The 19,542-nt window shown below is 43.9% G+C and overlaps 1 protein-coding gene across 2 annotated transcripts in view; it reads left to right on the top strand.

The window, feature by feature from the left end:
• DOCK1 (dedicator of cytokinesis 1) overlaps positions 1–19,542 on the top strand; it is a 2,312,292-nt gene that overhangs the window by 1,838,213 nt on the left and 454,537 nt on the right. For both annotated transcript variants that reach the window (XM_069611483.1, XM_069611484.1), the window contains exons 41-43: positions 5,515–5,656; positions 5,821–5,902; positions 10,411–10,495. In XM_069611483.1, the coding sequence (XP_069467584.1) occupies positions 5,515–5,656; positions 5,821–5,902; positions 10,411–10,495 (309 nt within the window). The remainder of the gene's footprint in view (positions 1–5,514; positions 5,657–5,820; positions 5,903–10,410; positions 10,496–19,542) is intronic.

Raw genomic sequence — 19,542 nt, 5'->3', positions numbered from 1 at the left:
TGTTATTTAGTGCATGCATTATTGAGAATATATTATGTTAGCTTAGATAGTGACCACCCTGCTTCACAGCGACCTGACCTTCACCCATTCGGAGCACAGATGACTGATGTCCATCCTTGAATGGAGACACACTTGATTCATTTAAAAAATCGAAACAACCGTTGTTAAAATATATGTGGTGTTTTATTTTGTATCTTATTTTGATGACACAAAAATACAAGACTTTAAACATTGTACAGGTCAGGTTGCAGCACAGCGAGAGAAAATCCCCTGTACTGACCGCTGTCACTCGGGAACGTTTCTCTTATGGCACGAACGGCACAGGCGGGTATCACTCTTCGAACGCGGTGTCCAAGCCTCCCGTGAAGCCACCATGTAAAGGAACGATATGCCACCAGCCTGTACCACCTGTGAAAAGGAATGAAACAAACTGTTTTTAAATGACCAAGATAAGTTTAATTAACGTTTGTTGTCAATGACAATTCTTGTAACTAATGGCATTCTGCTCGGACAAATGCTATCTAGACACTGCACACTATTGAACGACTTTCAAGTGTTACAATGATATGTATATGTAATTTTAGATATAGTGGAAGACCATGAAATAGGAGTGGCATGACAAGCAGAGTATACTTACTTGTTACTTGGATTACGAGGACGAACAGTTGCGCGAAGTTCGTGCATAAGCACCATCATTATCCTCAACACGGACCGTGTGAGGCAGGCTGCCCTGAAGTCTTGCAGCTCGGTGATGCATTGCGGTCGTGGCTCGCCTTCCGAAATGTAGGCCACGCATCCCGAGTTTTCACAGTAGCAGCAGTTCTCATCCTCGGTTGGCATTAGCTTGCACCGATTGCATGTGCACCAAGTGGAAACACCGTCCTGCGACTAGGTCCAGGCTCTTCAGCTGTTGAATCGTCCTCCCAACTGCCGTCCGAAGACGCATCGTTTTCGCGTGTTTCCCTTTCCAGTAGTTCCTCCTCGGTATACTCGGGCTCGTACATGTAGGGCGTTATTGTAGCCATTGTGTGTTAAACTAAAATAATTTATAGCGGTGGTACTGGTATCTGTTCACAGGGGCTACAAGCAACGAAGGTAGCTGACCAGAGCACAGAAACGAGTCACAGAATACTCAAAGTAACACAGAGAGAGGAATGGGATCGAAAATCTGCTGCTGTGTGTTGTGAAACGGTCTGTTTATACTTATTGAGGAAAGAGGCGTCCTGCCATTTCCATGGCGACACATCATTAGCTGAAGCGCAGCGAATGTTGACACGAGACGTGCTTTGGCGTTGTGAAATGGGCGGTACGCGTCTGCTGATGACAGGCTCAGGGGCGGGGGATATCATTTAGTTCCGCAAAAGCAGGTCAGCCAGGGCGATGGGGGAAATGATAGGATTATCACAAAATGGCAGCTCCCTGATGCCTATTTTCGCATGCGTTTAATGGATGAAAACTCGGGTAAGGTCCATAGGAAATTTTTCTAAAATTGAGCAACATAGGCTTAAAAACACATGGCCGACCCGTAGGGGTAATAACATTTTTTGACCAAACCATTCCTTTAACTTTTGAAAATGCATATAGGAGCCCAGGTTATCACAGGTTCTGCACAAGTCCGCTCGCCATACTTTTTGTTTGTATGTCGCAGTCAGATTTGCTAAAAGGATTCCTCCAAAATCCCACTCCACCAGTTTATTTGTAGTGCTCTCAATCAAACTGTTGTTTTTTGACAAATCCCCCTCCTCAAAGTCAGGAAACGGTGTGAAAGGTGTTTTATTTTTTGATTTGTGACAGAGCAAAATTCTCCTCCAGAAAATCTAAGCTCCCAGAGAGAACAGGCCCAGTTCATACCGGATAACACAAATTGGAGTGGATTTCGGTAGCCTAAGGACCTTCTTCCATATAAAGCCCTCAAGGTGATGGAAGTCTTCCCCCAGAAGGCTGTAGTGGATTTCAGCCCCATAAATTAGCATTGGGACAATATTTGCCTTATAGAATTTTAACAATGGGATGATTGAAAATGTGCCATACTTGAAATTGAAATTTTGCAACTGCCAAGGTTGCTTCATTGTAAAAGCCTACCATTATGAGTTTCTTATTTGGGGTGTTCAGAATATCATATCCCAAGTATTTTAAGATATTTACTTCTGTCAGCCCACGTCCCCCCCAACTAAAGAGACTTTTGCTTTGATCGTTTCCCTGCTGTAAGTCTGATTAGTTGGCTTTTCCGATTATTTATAGCCAGATTGTTTTCACTGCAGTACCTTTACAGTTTATTCAACTGCCTTTGGATCCCCACCTTCGTGCAGTCTAGTGGAATAATATAATCTGCATAGGTCACCCAGTGGATGTTAGTGCCCAGGACTTTAGGGGCAACAAAGGATGCAGGTTTGAGATAGGCACCTAGGTCTGCCAAGTTGGCCTTAAATAAGAAGGGCACCCGTGTACACCCTTGCCTGAGACCACTGTTAGTCATAATTTCTGAGGAAAGCTCACCCTCAACATTCAGTCGTACCCTGAGAGTACTAAGGTCGTGTAGGTGTATACGAGCTGCTAATAAACCCTTCAGGAGCCCCCAGTCTGTGATTTTTCCTCCATAGTTTGTCCCCATTTACCCTGTCAAAGGCAAGGGACAAATCAACCGATATCACGTAGATTTCATTATGAGCCCCCTCCCATGCTAGTTGTTGGAAATGCTTTGGCACCCACCCCGCAACATTTGTGTTCCTACATTTTTTCTGAAACCTAATTGATTCGGCTTCAGGATACCAGTCCTATTTTCCCATTCTTCTAAGGAGACATAAGGACCGAGCCAAAGATCATTGCGTCTGTGACTAACAACGCAATCTGGTAATAGTTTTCCGGAAGATCCCTGGCTCCTTTCTTAAATCTAGGAACAATGTGGGCCTCCTTCCTGGGCGGAGGGGTTTGTTTATTCGTCATGATTGAATTGTAATACTTATACAAACTGGCCTTCCACAGATCTGGATAAGCTTTCATAAGCTTATTGGATTTATTTTATTTGTTTATTGTATGCTTTTTAGGCTCTTATAGAGCAAGTAAATACTGTTTCAAAGCACCCACAGGGTGAAGAGAGGGAACAAGGAGTGAGATATATTACAAAACAATATTTAATAAGAGCAGTGGAGGGAAAGAAGGAAGGAAGGACGGACGGACCTACTATGCCTTGTGAGTATTCAGAATGTGCAAGTGCAACAAGGAAGAGGGCAGAGGGGGTAAGTACTAGGGAGTCCGAGCTCATGGGTGAGCCATAGATGAAGCGCTTGGGTTGTTGGGTGCTACATGGCCAGGAGCCACTTTAGGTGTAAGTGCAAACCCCCAGGGCGGAGGGTGTGCCAAGGCAAGTGCAGAGGGTAGACAGGAGCTGGGCCAATTGGGTGTGGGTGGACAGGGGCCCTGAGGATGCATAAGGGCCCCAGTCACCAATCACTGCAACTGTGGCATTAGCAAAGAAGAGAAGGAGGAGGTAAAGAGGAAAGTCTTGCAGAGCTTCCGGAATTTAGAAAGTCCTGCTCAAGGCGCAGAGGCAGGGGGATGCTGTTCCATAGGAGGGAGCCAGCTGAGGAAAGCAATCAACCACCTACCCTCTGTTTAGCAGAACGCTCTACACACAATAGTTGGTGCCAGAGGAACGCAGTGGTCTAGAGGGAGAGTATTTAGTAAAATAAATTTGAAGATAGTGTGGTCCCCGGGCCCAGACAACCTTGTGGATGGTGCAGAAGGATTTGAATTTAATCTGTGCAGCAACCGGGAGCCAGTGAAGACTTTTTAGGGCAGGAGAGATGCAGTCCCTGGGCATCAGGCCAAGGATAAGTCTTGCTGCCCTATTCTGGATTAGCTGAAGGGATCGCAGAGTGGAAGAAGTTAGATTCGGGAGAAGGCAATTGCAATAGTCAGGCCTAAAGAGAACCAGGGCTCGGTTAACATTAAACCTCTGAGGGAAAGTGAGAAAAGGAGAATTCCTTTGAGAAGGAAGAGCTGAAAGAGGACTTCTTGGCAACGTACTGGGTCTGAGGGAGGAAGGAGAGAGAGTCGTTGAAGATGACTCCAAGTTTTCTGGCTTCACAAGAAGGAGCCGGGGGAAAGCCCAATGAGGAAGGCCAGAGTGAAGGGAAGAATGAGGAAGCAGGGGTACCGATGGGAAGGATCTGTTTTACACGGTTGAGGCAGAGATCATTGGAAGTGCACCAGGACTGGATTGCAGATAGGCAGTCAGGGATGATGGAGGGTGCATGAGGGTCAGCAGGAAGTTTTAAAGAGAGCTGTGTGTTGTCTGTGGAACACTGGAAGTTGGAGGAGAAGGAGGAATTGAGGCGTGCAAGCAAGCAGAGCGAGGTAGATGTTAAAGTGCCAAGGGGAGAGGATAGAACCCTGGGGTAAACCACAGTGACAAAGGGTTGTCTTTTAGACTTCCGAACTAAGACTCCATTTTCTCGGACTGACTACTGTCTCCCAAAACATGTAAAGTTGCCATTGAGAGACACCAGCTGAGTGGGTTTGCCCAGAAGGGACAATGGAGAGGGAAAGGGAGGTGACAAAAGTGGATGCAGAGCCAGGGGAATCCAGGTGGATGTTGAAATCACCCAGTAGGAGGTTCGAGGTGGATGAAAGTAAGGAAGACCAGAAATCAGCCCATTCAGAGAGGAACAGTGTGGTGGCGCCTGGAGGCCAGTAAATGGTAGCAATGGTCAGGGTGGAGATGGGAGAGATGACCAACTTGCAAACCAGGCTTTCAAAAGAAGAGTAGAGCTGGGTGGGTAAAATGGAAGCAGGAACCCACTCGGGGAAGATTAAGGCAACCCCCCAGCCAGTGCACTGAGGTGGAGGTTTGGATAGACCATTTGGGGCCTGGAGCCTTCAAATTACTTCATTTTTGTATAATATTTTTGATTTGCCTAACAGAGGAAGGGATAACCCATGTTTAATTTTTTAGTGTATCCCATTTTTCTAGAAAAACTTATGGCTGGTTGTACAATTGACTAAAGTGTGAGGACCAGTATTGTTCTGATATTGGATTAGAAAGTGCCTCATGTTGTGTAGCGCTATTTTGATTAATTTCCAATAATTTACGTTTTTATTTTCACGAATGGCAGAGGTCATTTTTTTTGCTTGTTTGCTCATTGCTGTGTAAAAAGAAAAAGTCATGAACAAATAACGGATCTATGAACGTTTGCCGATTTTCATTGAATTTATTTTTGCCGAATGTGCCTTTTTTCTTTTTTTCTTTTTTAACACAACCAGCACACACCTTCCTTCCACTCCCTACTCCTCCCCTAACTATTTACCTTACTCAAAGTTTATTGTAAAAAAAAAAGGGGAGTGAACAATGCAACTGTACTCAACAGATTGCAGGATCCTCTCTGGTTCCCATCACAGTTGCAGTGGAAGCCACAAGTGTTGTCAGAAGTAGCCCTTTAGAAGTTTGATGTTTATCAAAGTACCGAGTTTCATCCAAGTTTGCTGACTTAGGTTTTCTGTCTTAATTGTTTTCAGAACAAGGTGTTCATTTACAGAGGGAAGGAATATGAACGTCGTGAGGACTTCGAGGCTAGATTATTAACCCAATTCCCTAATGCAGAGAAAATGAAGACGACAACTCCACCAGGGGATGACATCAAAAACTCCTCCGGACAGTGTATCCTTCAAGAGAGGTTCCAGAGCCCGTCTCTGTGGACATAAGTTAATAAGTGGCAGGTTAACAGTGTGAACTCTAGCATCGAAGCATCTTGAAAAGAGTCACCCTTCAATGCTTTCTGTTACCAACCTCTATATATGTATGTTCTTAACCTTTTTATTCAGACATCCAGTGCTTTACTGTAAAGCCTCTGCTCGAGTTACCACCAAATTTTCAAAATAAACCAGTGTCCGAGCACATTCTCAGGTAAAACGCGCATGTTCTAATAGAGGGCCTTTATATCCCATGTTTATATGTAAAGCTATGTTCTAATTAAATGAACAGGAGTTTACATTATCAGTGGCATGTTGGAATCCACAGACTGTGAGGTATGCCAGTCTTTAAATGCACATGTATGGTAAGCTGAATATAGGCATGTCTAGCGTGCAATCAAAGCAGGACTTCAGAGCATTGACACACTTAGGAATGTGAAGGTGTACCAATGGGAAGTGTGGCCACTTCTTTTTATCTGTTTCATTTTTATGAAGGCTGTGCAAGGAAAGAAATGGGTCCAGTTGGTCTGCCTGCGGTACCTCCCTCTGCTGCCATATTGAGGATTCCATGCGATCATTTGTAAATTGTTGATGCTATGTTATCCAATATTGTCTTATGGGGCCTGTCCTTTCTTTGTAAAAGGTATTTGGGTCTATTGATCGACCCCAACAGTTCAAGACTACAAGTGTTCGGCAGCAAGTGGTCGCCAGGTTGGGCTGGTAGACCCTTTAAACAGGTCAACCTGTCTAACTGGTTGACCACTTAGTGACGAGCATGGGCCTTAACCTAAAAGTTAAGGGTGGAATGGAGTTGGGAAGGGGGTGGGGGGGTGCATGGTGGGGTATGATTGGACGGTGGGAGGGGACTGGGATGCAGGTAAATCATGGTGGGGTTATGCATGTACAGTGTGTGGGGGCTGGGGTGTGAGGCATGGAGGGTGCGTGGTGGGAAGTATGTTTTTATTCTGGAGAGGGAATTGGTGTAGTAGGTTGGGAGAGAGAGCTTGGGCTAATATTGAGGGTATATGTGATGGGTAAGATGGAACAGGGTGGTGCGGCGTGGGTGTAGTGGGTGAGAGAGCCCCAATAATGTGATGGGGTACTGGGGACTCCCTAAATGAAAGAAAACAGGGAGAGTACTTGGGAAGAGAGAAAATAAGAAAATGGCATAAAAGGGAACTGCAGGGATATGTAGAGAGAAGGGACGAGCAGTTCCATATGTTGACCACCTGCAATCAACTAATATGCATCTACACATAGGCAGTAATTAGGGGTGAGCAGTTGGGGGGGCAAGCAGTTATGCTCAACCACTTCAGTGGTATAGCACTTGGTTGTCTAAAATTAGATAGACATCTGTTTAAAAACTGTTAAAGACACAAACAAGGCAGTGACTATTGGCAAGGGAAATGTGCCCAAGATCAAACAGGATGCCCACAATCACCAACACTGCTCGGGAAATCAATGCATCATAGCAGATTAACACCCAGGTTATTATAGAAACACCACTGAAAGGATTGCCATGTAAGCAATCAGAAGCTCAGCAACTCCCCACTTACAAAGGCTGTTCCAAATAATGCATGTACTAAATCCTCCTCTATAACAAGCATTAGCAGTCTGTGTGATGATGACAACTTGTGGTCTTATAAAACATAATTTAATGAAAATTATCACAAAGGAGAAGAAACAACACTACTTGGGATGGCCATGGACACTCCTGACCACACAACAGGATTGAATGTAACAACAAAAGATGGTCAACTGAATACATGGGAACACTAGGCAATGAGCTAAGTGGGAGCAGTGAGCCACCAGACTAAAGTCACTGGTGTTAGAGGGAGCATAAGCATTTACATAATGCAAATGGCTTTCATTGGTTATCTGTGATGTTGCGTTAGGCGGAATTCATACACCACACCTCTACAATTGATATGCACTTAGGGCACATGCTCTATAAGAATAAGACACATACCGCTAATTGTTTTTTTACAGTCATGTTGTCACACATAGCAGTGATTCAACACTTGATTACGTTGCCACTTCTGGTCCACCCTAAAATAAAAGCTGTTTCAGGAAGTTAAATGTAAAATAAAAATGATGGACATGCTCATGCTTGCCCACCCCTGGCCCTGGCTGGCAAGTGCAGCAACGGTGCCTTCCCTTGGTCTGGCCTGCAGCAGGAGAGAGCAAGCATCGGGCAAACAGACTACGACTGCCTCATTCCAACGCACCATCCTTCATAAATCAAGAATGCTCATTGGTATGTGACAGGCACACCTGGGGTGCTCTCCTTGCCACAAATCCTGCGAGTGGAAGGCTTCACCAGCTCAAAGGTTTGTGTGCAAGTAGGTTATTTTTCTGAAACCATCCCTCCACCTGTAGAACAACGAATTTCCCCTCATTGTGCATTTCTCCATGTAACTAAGTGTGAGGTATTCAACCATCTGCACAAGGAGAGTGCTCTCGCCTGGGCTTTTTGAGTTTTGCTTATTTAAAAGAATGAATGATGGGAGCTCAAACTTCAGAAAATATGTGGGGCCATTCCCGCACATATTTTCCACGCTCACTGCACAGCAGAAAAATTGTCATGTTCTGTGGGAGGACACAGCTTACCTGCGCTGCCCTCCCGTCATGTGTAGCTGACACATGACAGCTGTGGGTACATCAAAAGGCTCTGGCTGTGGCAGCCCGATTACCATTTCAAGACCCCATGGATTTGCATCTCCATTCTAACACCTTGCTGCTAGCCGCGAATACTGAAGAATGTTAATTAACAGGCCTCAGGGAGGCCTGGGTGCAGAAAGTGACAATGGAGACCAGACACCAACAACTCTTTGTAATGCAACTTGTCATCTTGGTATGAACACCCCTCCATGTTATGAGAGTGCAGTGAATGTCCTATCTGTAACGGCTCCTTTCAGAGCAGGGAAGTATGTGAATTGTAGGAGTCAAAAGTCTGCCTGCAACCCCCTACATAGGAGGCCCATGTTGTGACCAAGCGCCGCGTAGGGCTCAGTTAATTAGGGAGACACTTTGATGTACAGCAGACAGGAAGATGGGTGGGACTTAGAAGTATATGTTGTCATCCTTCCCCTGTCTGTTGCCAAGCGCTCTGATTCTGACCTGAAGCATCACTAAAAATTGTTGGTGAGGACCCAGGTTTGGTTCACTATAGTGGGCTTAGCCTGCACCAATCACTGGGGCCCTTTTGGCTTTAAAAGAGGGCGGAGCCCCTCACTGATCAGGTCATCTAAAGACTTTGCAAGGAGTAAGGAGGACTCATTTGGACCCGAGCTGAAGGTACAGTCTACCCTACATCTTCCGCCAGCGAAAGAAGGCCAGGAGTTCCAAGAGGGAAGCAAGATCCCTCCCCTAACCATCCCCCAGGCAGCAACAGAGGGAGATACTGGACTCAGAGAACACGTCCAACAGTTCCAGAACCGGTACGCAGCAGCACACAGTGTGCCTTGCTAGGTTCTGACAGCATGCTTCCTAGGTGGGAAGTGCCGGATAGTCTCTGGACAAAGAACAATGCTGTTGCCTGCTAACACCGTCCTGCGCTTCGGGCCGTCCACCTTGAAAGGAAAGGAAAGCGAAGAAGCTAGGAGGAGTGCCACTCGAGCATCATCCAGCGTCAGTCTTTTTAAGGACAATTTTGAGACAGTCGAGTCCTCAAACCGCATCCGGCTGCACTGCTGACTGTTGTCACACCGCAGTCACCAGAGCCGTCTGAGACACCTCGACCAGCATTCCAGATCCACCAACCAGCACAGCGAGAACAATTCTTGGCCCCGAGCCGCTCCGCCGGACAGCTGGCAGATGTCCGTCCAGCCTTGCTTGCCAAACTGCCTGCCGCCTGGTAACCACAGCTGTCTCTTGCCACTAACTCTGTGTCACGGGCTGCAATAGCGCCCTGGAACCGCCTCAACGCTGACGAGCATCACCAACTTCTTCAGCACCAGGTACATTGTGGTTCTGCCCCCTTGATCCTTCTCCGAAGGCCCTTAGAGACAGTTACGACCCTTTTCCCCTTTGGTGTTGAAACCAAATAACCTTGAACTGTAAGAGTGATTACTTTACCAACTACCCTCCTGTCAGTATCCAGAGTGCATCCCTTTCCTTCGTGAAACTCTCTGTCCTCTGTGTTCCTTTACAGTGTGGGTTGTAATTGTAGTGTGCTAAACTGTCTGTTGTAGTAATAATAAAGTAGATATTGTATACAACCTTGACTGGACAGTCCCGTTTATCATTAGGTAATAATTGTGTTTTCTCTGTGTTGCAACTAGCCAACGATGCATGACCTTGCGGAGATAAGCCTGCCGTTCCATCCATGTTACCAAAATTGGACAAGGATGGCTTATAATTTACTTCTATTCCAATCTGTTCAGATCCCTTCTGGTGTACTAGAGGTGTGGGGTTGATTGATGGTTTAGAAACCGATATTCATCCAAGCACCACTGGTGCCCCGGAAGTTGATTCGTCACACTGAGACTCTGAAGTATTGCATAACGAGCTTTAGTGAATGCAAATTGAGTAGCCGGTCTCCTTATATTGAAGGTGTAGGAGTTGACTATTAAGATAATGACTGAATTCTATCATAAGCTTTCCGAGTTGAGCTGTGCCCTTTGCTTAGCACGTAATCTAACAGTCTTCTAGAGACTCTGAAGACAATTGCTTGTTTTTCATTACTATCACTGTTTCTCATCATCAGTCTTCATTTTACAGCTTCTACAGTGTAAATGAAGTTCATCGGTTTCAGTACTCGAGGCCTGTCCGCAAAGGGGAGAAGGACCCGGATAATGAATTTGCTGTAAGTGTGTTTATGCCATTGTAGCATATTTGTCAAAGCAATCCAGCACATGTTTAAATCAGGTGTGTAAACATATGTAATGTCGGTGGCCTTTCATAGTATCCTTCTGCGTGAACTATCGCTTGCAGCTAGAGAGCAAAACTCAGACTGACTTCCGAGATTTGGAACAGGCCATGTGCAGCAATGATTCATGGGAGGAGACATTTGTGCAAAATGCATATCATGGCCTTGTGCACGCTCGCATACTCGCTCACATTGACGTGTGTCTGAGTCGGGAAGAGGCCCCCCCACCCCCATCTCTCAGTCCCCCAATCCAACCTCCTTTCCTCAAGTACTTGGCCACGCCTGGTGCGCTGTTCACAAGAGAGGCCCACAGATGCAGTTGAAAAGTACAATCTGCAATGCAAGGAGGAACGGAAAGTACTTTGGCATGCATTCCTTTGGCAGCTGTGGAGGGAGAGCTGTGCAAGCATTACAGCACCTGATGAATGGCGACAAGAGAATGAGATGACCCAGTGGACCAAGGACGTCCCAGGCTGTCCGAGGAGAGCGGAGAGGAAGTTAACGCCAGTGCTTGAAGGCGCACGCTGGCGTGCGTAAGGAAGCAGGCATACTTCTGTGGTAGTTTATATCAATACTATAGTAAGAGTATGATGTAGTGCCGTCTCGTGACTTAGATTTTGATTTGCAGCCGAACAGACTGTTTATATTCGGGAAGTAGTACTTTTTCACCTGCAGTGGTGACCATAATGCTGGGAATTCCGTGTTTAGGGTTAATTTTGTATAGCTATGAGACAACTGCAACTCCCTTTGAAAATATGACACTTTACGTAAGAACATGTGACTCCTATTTCTCTCGAACACCATGGGCACAAGATGCTCCCTCCCCTCAGTAAACGCAAGTCTGTGTACCTGGAATCAATACCATGTAGAAATGCATCTCCTTTCAGAGTTCAGGCTACTTCTGATGTTCAAACATCTACACAAGATCAGAGCATTGTCCTTCTCCCCCCTCCTTCTGCTCTTTAATGGCAACTCCAAAATACTCGAAGTTTGTTGAGGTGATGTTGATGACGACACACACCACCCCTACCTTTTATTATTACCCTAATCCCCCCACCCCACGAATTCTTCCCCGATGGAATAGACTGCTATGGATCTTCGTATCCCCTTTCACAGAGGACAATGTTCATTTGCATAGCAGTCTGGTCCCACCCACAAGGGCCAGTACAGCATCAAAATCACAGACAGTTCACTCTCTGAACAAGAGTTTCAACAGCAACCCAGACACATTTTTGTGCCTCCGCAGTGCGGTGCAGCTGACTTACTAGTCAACTGAGAGAGGTTAATGAAGACTCATGCTGATGAGGGGTTGCCATGTGTAATGCCACCACATGTTCTGGTCAGACCCAAGAGTTCTGGGTATACACCCACATTAACATACCTCAACTCTGCAGCATTCTTCAATTATGTACATCAGTGTGGCTGACACAAAATTTGGGAGATCCCGAAAAGAATGTGGGGTACTAATGCAGCAAAGGAAAGACACATGCTTACAGCCAGGAAGGGATTGCAATAACTAAACACTGGTGGAAGAGAACTGGAGACAAGGGACAGAAGAGACGCGCATCAAACATGTGCAAATATGAAAACAGCCTGAGAGCAATTGTCCACCTTATCCCAATGAAGACCATTCTCAAAAGGAATGCAACGTATTCAGGTACAGCCCAGACAAACGGAGCAATTCAGATAGTCCAAAAGGAGAGTCAAGGATAGCAGTCAGAATAAAAAAAAAGGCGATTCATAATGACAAAGGAATAAAGCAAACGACAAGTCAAACAGTGCTCTGGTGGTCAAAATAAGATTTTGAGTTTTAAATTGCGCAGAGCTAGCCCGCTGCTAGATGGGGAGAAAACTGCCATAAACTGGAATCAAGATGGGCGCCACCAGTGTGTGACTGAGGCCATCTTGGAAGACAGCAAGGTGCGAGAAACATGCAAGGCAATACAAGGCTTAGGAGTGAGCACTGAAGGTGGTTTAGGTGCACATAATGTAATGATATGTGGCGCAAGACATTTCCCTTTTACACAATGTTTGAATGTGTTGCATCTTGTACAACTATTGCTAGGAGTCATTTTAATATGTGGAACTACTCTTTGGAATGAGGGATGTGTATAGATACATAACTTGGACCTTCCTCTTTTTAGTTTTAGCTATTAGATGTTGCTACCGCTCCTTCTCTAAGGTATAACTATTGCATTGCAGTACAGCTAAGAGTTAGCTCGGATGTGAGAAGGGACATGCGGCTTGTGGGTGTTGTTTGGTTATTCACTCACCCATTGACTGCCCCGGCCATGACTAATTCCTACGACTGCTCCCAACCATGACCTACCTTACCCTGACCGAAACGCATCCCCACAGGTTTTCTTGGAGAAGGCTTAAGCAGTAACGTCAATCTTTGTGTCTGCCATTGTTATTTCAAAGCAATCTTAATCAAGTGTTACTTCAACCGCTTGATTTATAAGCAGTATGTGTGTCCTTGCACTGCATTGTCAGTGCTGACAGTTTTGGCTTGTGTATAGGTATTAGACAGGTATTTGTCAGGCCCTATGAAATGCCCAGTCAATCACACCATTTTGCTGCCACAACGGGTAGTGCCATGATGGCAGTGCCTGGCAAATGCCTATGCAAAAGCTAAACGATTGACTTTGCCAATCCTTGTTTATTTTGAGTCTCCCTTTGAGTTTAAGGACAGGAACATCTGTATGATGATGTGATTACTTTACTTTTTGACACTCATCTTAATGTTCACAGAAGTATGATCATTAGAGAGTGTTGTATGTTTTCAGGAAAAAGAACTACATTTGAAAATGTTTAAATATATTATTTTTGGATGTGTAGGTTTTTGTCCAAGTTGAACACTCTTTCATAATAGGTGCACCGGCAAAACTCTGCATCTTGAATTGATATATGTCAGCAAACTGGTGGCCATAACTGTGCGAGTGTTATGTTCCCTTATGTTTATAACTTCTTTCCTTTGTGTCAGACATCTTCCATACCAAAAGAAAAGATAGACTCGCCTGGAAAAATGAAACCTAAAGAGGGGGTTATTTTCTAATGAGAGGGGTGCAAAAAGGGACACCTAAAATTACCTTTTCGTTTTCATTTTGCACTCCTTCTCAATTTAGTGCCGTTCCAAGTGTAGGAGGGCAGCAAAGAGGAGTTTGCATCTCTGCTTTGTTTTCCTGCTCCGTCTTGGAAGAGCAAATGGTTTTACGCCTGCATGATATTCTCATGCAGGCGTAAAACCAATGAATTCCAGGTCGCATTTCTACCTGATGATAAATAGCAGGCAGAAACCATTAGAATCCATTAGAAAATGCCACCCACAAAGCCTAATTTGCAGGCAGTATTTTATTTCTCTCTAAACGGAGAGTAAAAGTGAAGTGTAATAATATTGCTTTTATTTACTCTTCACAACTACACTCTTCTTTGAGAGTGTTTAAAATTCTATGACAGGGACAAGCAGCATGTAAGAGTAAACATTGATGATCCCCTGCATGCATTTAGCATAAAGAATAAATGACTGCAAAAATGTTTTGCATATACCACTTGCTGCTTCCAACTAGAAGCTCCACAGTCCTTTTTCTCATTATCCAATAGATTCCCCTCTGGTTGTTCTGATCGGCCTTTTACAATGTGTCTGGTTTCCTGGTCTCATCTGTCCCCAGTGGATGGAACTTGTTACTACTGTTTTTCTCAACTTGGGTTGAAGAAGATTGAGGAAGGAGGTTCACCTTGAGGTTCCATTGGAGGAGACTTTGAGTGCTAATAGTAGCTTTTTGACTTAGGACATGTATATTTTTAACATGTTTTAAGTGGTGCATCTTGTTTGTCTATTTTTAGTAAGCATTGTAAATATACAGCCCTGACGGCCTTTAGAAAAACCTGAACACCTTTGAATGCAATTTTTCCATCGGCATGGCAATCGGACTAAGGGAGCCCCATAAGCCAGTTGGGTGTTCCCGTACGAAAGGATATTGAGCTGTTTCCTTCTTTAACTGATATGGCTAAATGTAAGGCAAAGATTTCATTGTTGCCAGCTCACCAATTAAAAAAAAGCATAAAGATCCATCTTCGAAGGCAAATGCCCTCATTGGGAAAATTGAAACTTGGTTGATCAATCTCGAACAGGAATTGAGATTGGGGCCCAAAGGGCCTGTCAAAAAGTCCTCCACTATGGCTAGTTCTGAGGATAGAAAAAATGGCCTTGGCAGGGAATGAAGTTTCCTGCTATCTGGCAGAGCTGGGTGTCAGACATTGCGCCATATCAGGAACCCATCAAACCTGTGCCTTGTTCTTTACAGGAGGTCACATCTAAAAGGGAAGCTAAGGAGTACCATCTGCAGACATTGATATCCCAAGAGCTCCTCATGAAGAGGGGGGCATAAGCTTTATTATCCCAATTGAAGTTCACCCCAAGGAGAATGTGTTGGGGCCTATACAACACAGGAGTGAGTCGGTACAAGTGAATGAAAATGTAAAGGCTTCCAATAGATTTGCTCCTTTAATGTCCCTAGCGGATAATCAAAACACGGCTTTACTTGGTTCAGTGGTAAACGCACCCTATGACCATTGGATGGCAAAAGAGGTGGGCGGAGATGCAATCATATCCAATAATGATATTATCACAAAAGGGGGAGTAATGTCCACACCATTTTGTTTGTCATAATTGCTTGGAGTCCTTAAAACATGTGTTAGTATTCCTCAGGACTTAAACTATCTAGGTTATCAACTAATGATATGAATTTAAATGTATTCATGAACTTTGGTAAGATAACGCAGGGGGTTGTTAATAACATATATAATCCATCAACTATGATAAAAGATAGCTCTGGTGTTGGCAGCTTACAAATTCCAACTACCTGTCCCCCAATAGAGGAATCCAAGGGAGTTTCCGTCCGGATACAGGGTAGTTCTGTGAAGGTAGCTGGCAAGTTTAATCATGATTTGAAGGCTATATTAAAGCTGATAGAAAATAGAAATAGTTCTACTGGAATTAAACGGTCTGTAGTGACCAGTATTTCTAATAACCCATCCAAGTATATTGCTAGTTCACGTTGCAATAATGCCACTTGGACTAAAATATGAGGTGGATCGAACAACGGAGTAAGAGTAAGCCTACACGTAAAAAACAGGGGCAAGTACATCCACACAATGGACAGATCAATGGACAGATCAAATCTTTACATGTATGGGTTCAGAGTTTAAAAGCTGGCCAGAGGGAGGATGAAGATTCCCTTACCAATAAAGTAATTCATTGGTTGAGACATGTGAAAGGTTTCTCTCAATAATTCGTAATGACATAAGGTCAATCTCTCGATTGATTCTTAAAAGGGAGGTGACTGTTTATCAGACCCTGGGTTAGTTGAAGGACCCTTATCCATATAATAACGGGTATTACCTTCAAACAAAGCGACAATACAACTGAGAGCATCCCCTTTCTTCCCAGAAAATCTGAAAAGTATGACCTGTGTTGAGGTGAATGGCACACAAATAAAGGGCCGGTTGTCAGGAATTTGATCTCTTTTGATTGACATGGGTACCAGACCCCTTCCCCATCCATCCAATGTTAAAGGAACTGTACATTTGGAAGAGGCCAGTGATGGGTTGACACCGGTTAAAAAGGTTCCCTTGATATGTTAGTGATGGAATGTCAGGGTTAATTGGTTGCTAAGAGAAATTGGAGAATGGAAGATGGACTGGGAGCTTCAAAGAAAAATGGTAGTGGAAATGTGGTTCATGCTGTAAAGAATGAAATGGTCTGTACTGATGTACACAACATTTCTACAAGGGAACTTTCTAATGTTAGCTATGGGTTGAACAATGTCAACATTCCACCTGAAAATATGATTAACAATGATACAGGTGGCAGTAGTACTACGGGTGTGTACAAGTTGATGATTCTTTCCTGGAATATAGCAGGGACAGTGTCGAAATTGAAAGAACCTTACCGGTGTGCTTTTATATCACATTATGATATTATACTATTGCAGGAGACGTGGGCTCTGGAGTGTCCCTCCTTGCCAGACTATCATTTTTTGTTAACCCTGCTATACCTGTAGTTAGAGGCAGGACAAAAGGGGGGCTTGTGACATTAATTAAATTTGACATTGCCAAGGTTTTCAAATTACATACTGGTTCTACATGTAACATTCACATTTTTAAATTCCAGTCTATTTTGGGGTTGCCTGGATACATTTTCAACTTGTACAATAACTGTTGAGGAAATAATGCCAACACTATTACACTGGAAAGTCTTCATAGTCTGTATAATCTATAGTGCAATAGTAAATAATATGGGTAAAAGGGTAAAGTGATCTTCTATCAACAAAACTGTGTATCCAAGCTATTGTGAAAAAAGGTTTCAATCATTTGATGACTTGCTTGTCAAATAACATCAATGAAAATGATGTCAAAGATGCTTTTAATTCATTGAATGTTATTATTAAAGACGTTTTTACACCTTAGACCCAACAACAGGATGAGGTATTTGCGCAGTGGATGGTACTCGAAGGAATGCCGCAAAGGCAAGAGGGAACTACTAATAGCTCCTAGGAATGGACATGAATATAGTGATTCTTTGGTACCTGAACATGCAAGGCATAAAAAAATTCCTATCTCAAGCGAGAAATGATCGCGAGAAGGGAAAATTCGATGAAATAGTTGGGTATTGTAATTCCAATGACACAAAACTTTTTTGACTGATATTTTGTGAGAAGTTGCTAAGAAAAACCCTTGGATAAATCTGAAACCGACTCTAAAAATATCTGTTTCAGTAGGTGAATCGAACGATACAGATAATAAAATTGTACATAGTATGAAGAAATTGGTTGATGATTTTTCAGTGGTCAAGGTTGGTGAGGCTATTAAGCAATTCAATACCAATAAAGCACCTGGTCCAGATGGGGTTCCGGGCGACCTGTATAAATCTAACGTGATGATATCGGCCACTTTGATATTTAACCTGATTTGGGCGGTTCTTATGTTGCGCAAACCACAAGAGTCAAGTGCAATCATCTCTTTATTTAAAAAAGGGTCTAGAGACAAACCAAATTGTCATCGCCCAATATCCCCAAGTGACGTCTCTTTGAAGATTCTGGGGAAACTAATCAATAACAAGATGCTTGAATGGGTGGAGGAAGCGAAAATCCTCCCAGTCACTCAAATGTGTTTTTAGAGCTGGAGTTGGGGACAGAGCATTAATGTCTTAATCTTTCACTGTTGATAGACGAATATTATAGAGTCAAAAAGAAAAACTATTCTTGGCCTTCATAGACCTTTCTGTGGCATTTGACAAGGTGCATAGAACAGTACTATGAACCCTTATGCGGAAGCTGGGTATAGACCCTGATTTTATTATGCATCTTAGGTCAATTATACACATGCACTGTGACAAATTGAGGGAATTCGTCCCTTCTCCCCAAGGGGGAGCCCCACCCTCTTTGAGGCTAGGGAGGTGAGCCCGCTCTGCAATACCCTCGCTAGGGGAATGGGTAAGTAGGACCTCACAGGGAGTGACTCCCCCTTTGGCGACAAGGACTCGCATACCTATGTGGAACGCCATAGATTGACCAACATATCAGCATATATGAGACTACCAGCTGGGAAGAAGAATATAACATCAGTATATTTGGCTGCAGGCAGTGCTGAAGTGAATTTTTCAGAAAAAGGAAAAGAGGATGTCTCTTTGAGATGAGATGTGAATTTAACTAAGACACGTGGAGGAAGAAGGAGAGAGTGTGGTATACACAGGAAGCTCCCTGACATGATTGCGCCTTGGAGGGTTGGAGCAGAGCTAAACCGTGAAGCCCACGACTTTCAAATTGGCAAGAACGGCAATGTGGAAATAGGTGCCTGAGAAGAGTATCCAGCAGCTGTTATTGGTGTGACCGCGAATGCCTCAGGGTAGGTGAGATGCCTGCTCAACGACGTTGAGACAATCACAGCTGAGCGCACTAGACGCTCCCAGTTGCCCATGTCTATAGATGGCTGCAGCCTGAGGGGAAGCTGAGAAAGAGATGCCACCAAAAAACCAGAACAGGGAAACCGACAATGGATAAGAATACTCAAGCATAAACTGAGCCCTACAATGTTCCCTTACGCAGATGAAGGTACCAGGGAGAATGGGAAATGCAGGGGGCTGTCGAGGCAAGAGTACGTGAAAAGTGCAACAAGTCCCAGTCATAAAGACGAGGCACGAGAATTAAAGTTGTTTGTTCTCCTCCTATTTGTTATTTGCTTCATGAGCCTTTCACATTGGCTTTCAGAGAGGAATTGGAGACAATTATCCTGGGAAGAAGGGAAAGGGTCTTATGAACCAAGCAACAAATAGTGGATAAAGCAATGCCTAAGCACGGCTTCTGGGGAATACGATCTATGACTATCAAAAGAACCAGATAATAGAAGAAAAGAGTAACAAAGTGTGAACCCAGGAATGGGGAAATCTAAAAGGGGATCAAGTAGTCATATATGAATCGAGAGACTGTGAAAGGGTCACAAGTGAAGCTGTAAGCAGCAGAACCTTAAAGAGAGCACCATGCCCAGAAGTGTTTTACAAGAGCTACAAGAGCTCATGGAGGAGATATCCAGAGCTTACCATAGAAGATTGCATTAAAAAACACAATTGTTAGAGAGACATATTTCCATACAGAGACTATCGGAAACTATGAGAAGCCCAGGAGAAGAAAGACCTTCTCTTGGCTAAATTTAAGTTGGTTAAACTAGTGGTAGGGTTAGGTTTGTAATAAGGACATTTTTACTTTGGAACCTCCTGATGACAGACTAGCACCCTTAGTTCATTTAGCTAGGCAGGGTGATCTGTTTAGCAATGTGATAAAACTAGGCCTTTTCATATAATTTCATTAAATAGAATTCATAATGTCCTAAATGTCTCTGATTCCTTCTTCTATTACGCAACAGCATGCCAGCCTTTGTTAGATTTGGTCCTGATGGGGAGTGTATGCCTATTTTCCCCATAAAGCAAG

Source organism: Ambystoma mexicanum, chromosome 8 (genome assembly GCF_040938575.1).
Source record: "Ambystoma mexicanum isolate Mex_15411 chromosome 8, UKY_AmexF1_1, whole genome shotgun sequence".
Lineage (NCBI taxonomy): Eukaryota > Metazoa > Chordata > Amphibia > Caudata > Ambystomatidae > Ambystoma > Ambystoma mexicanum.
The sequence above is the reverse complement of the archived record's forward strand: the minus strand, read 5'-3'. Positions and strand labels throughout refer to the sequence as shown.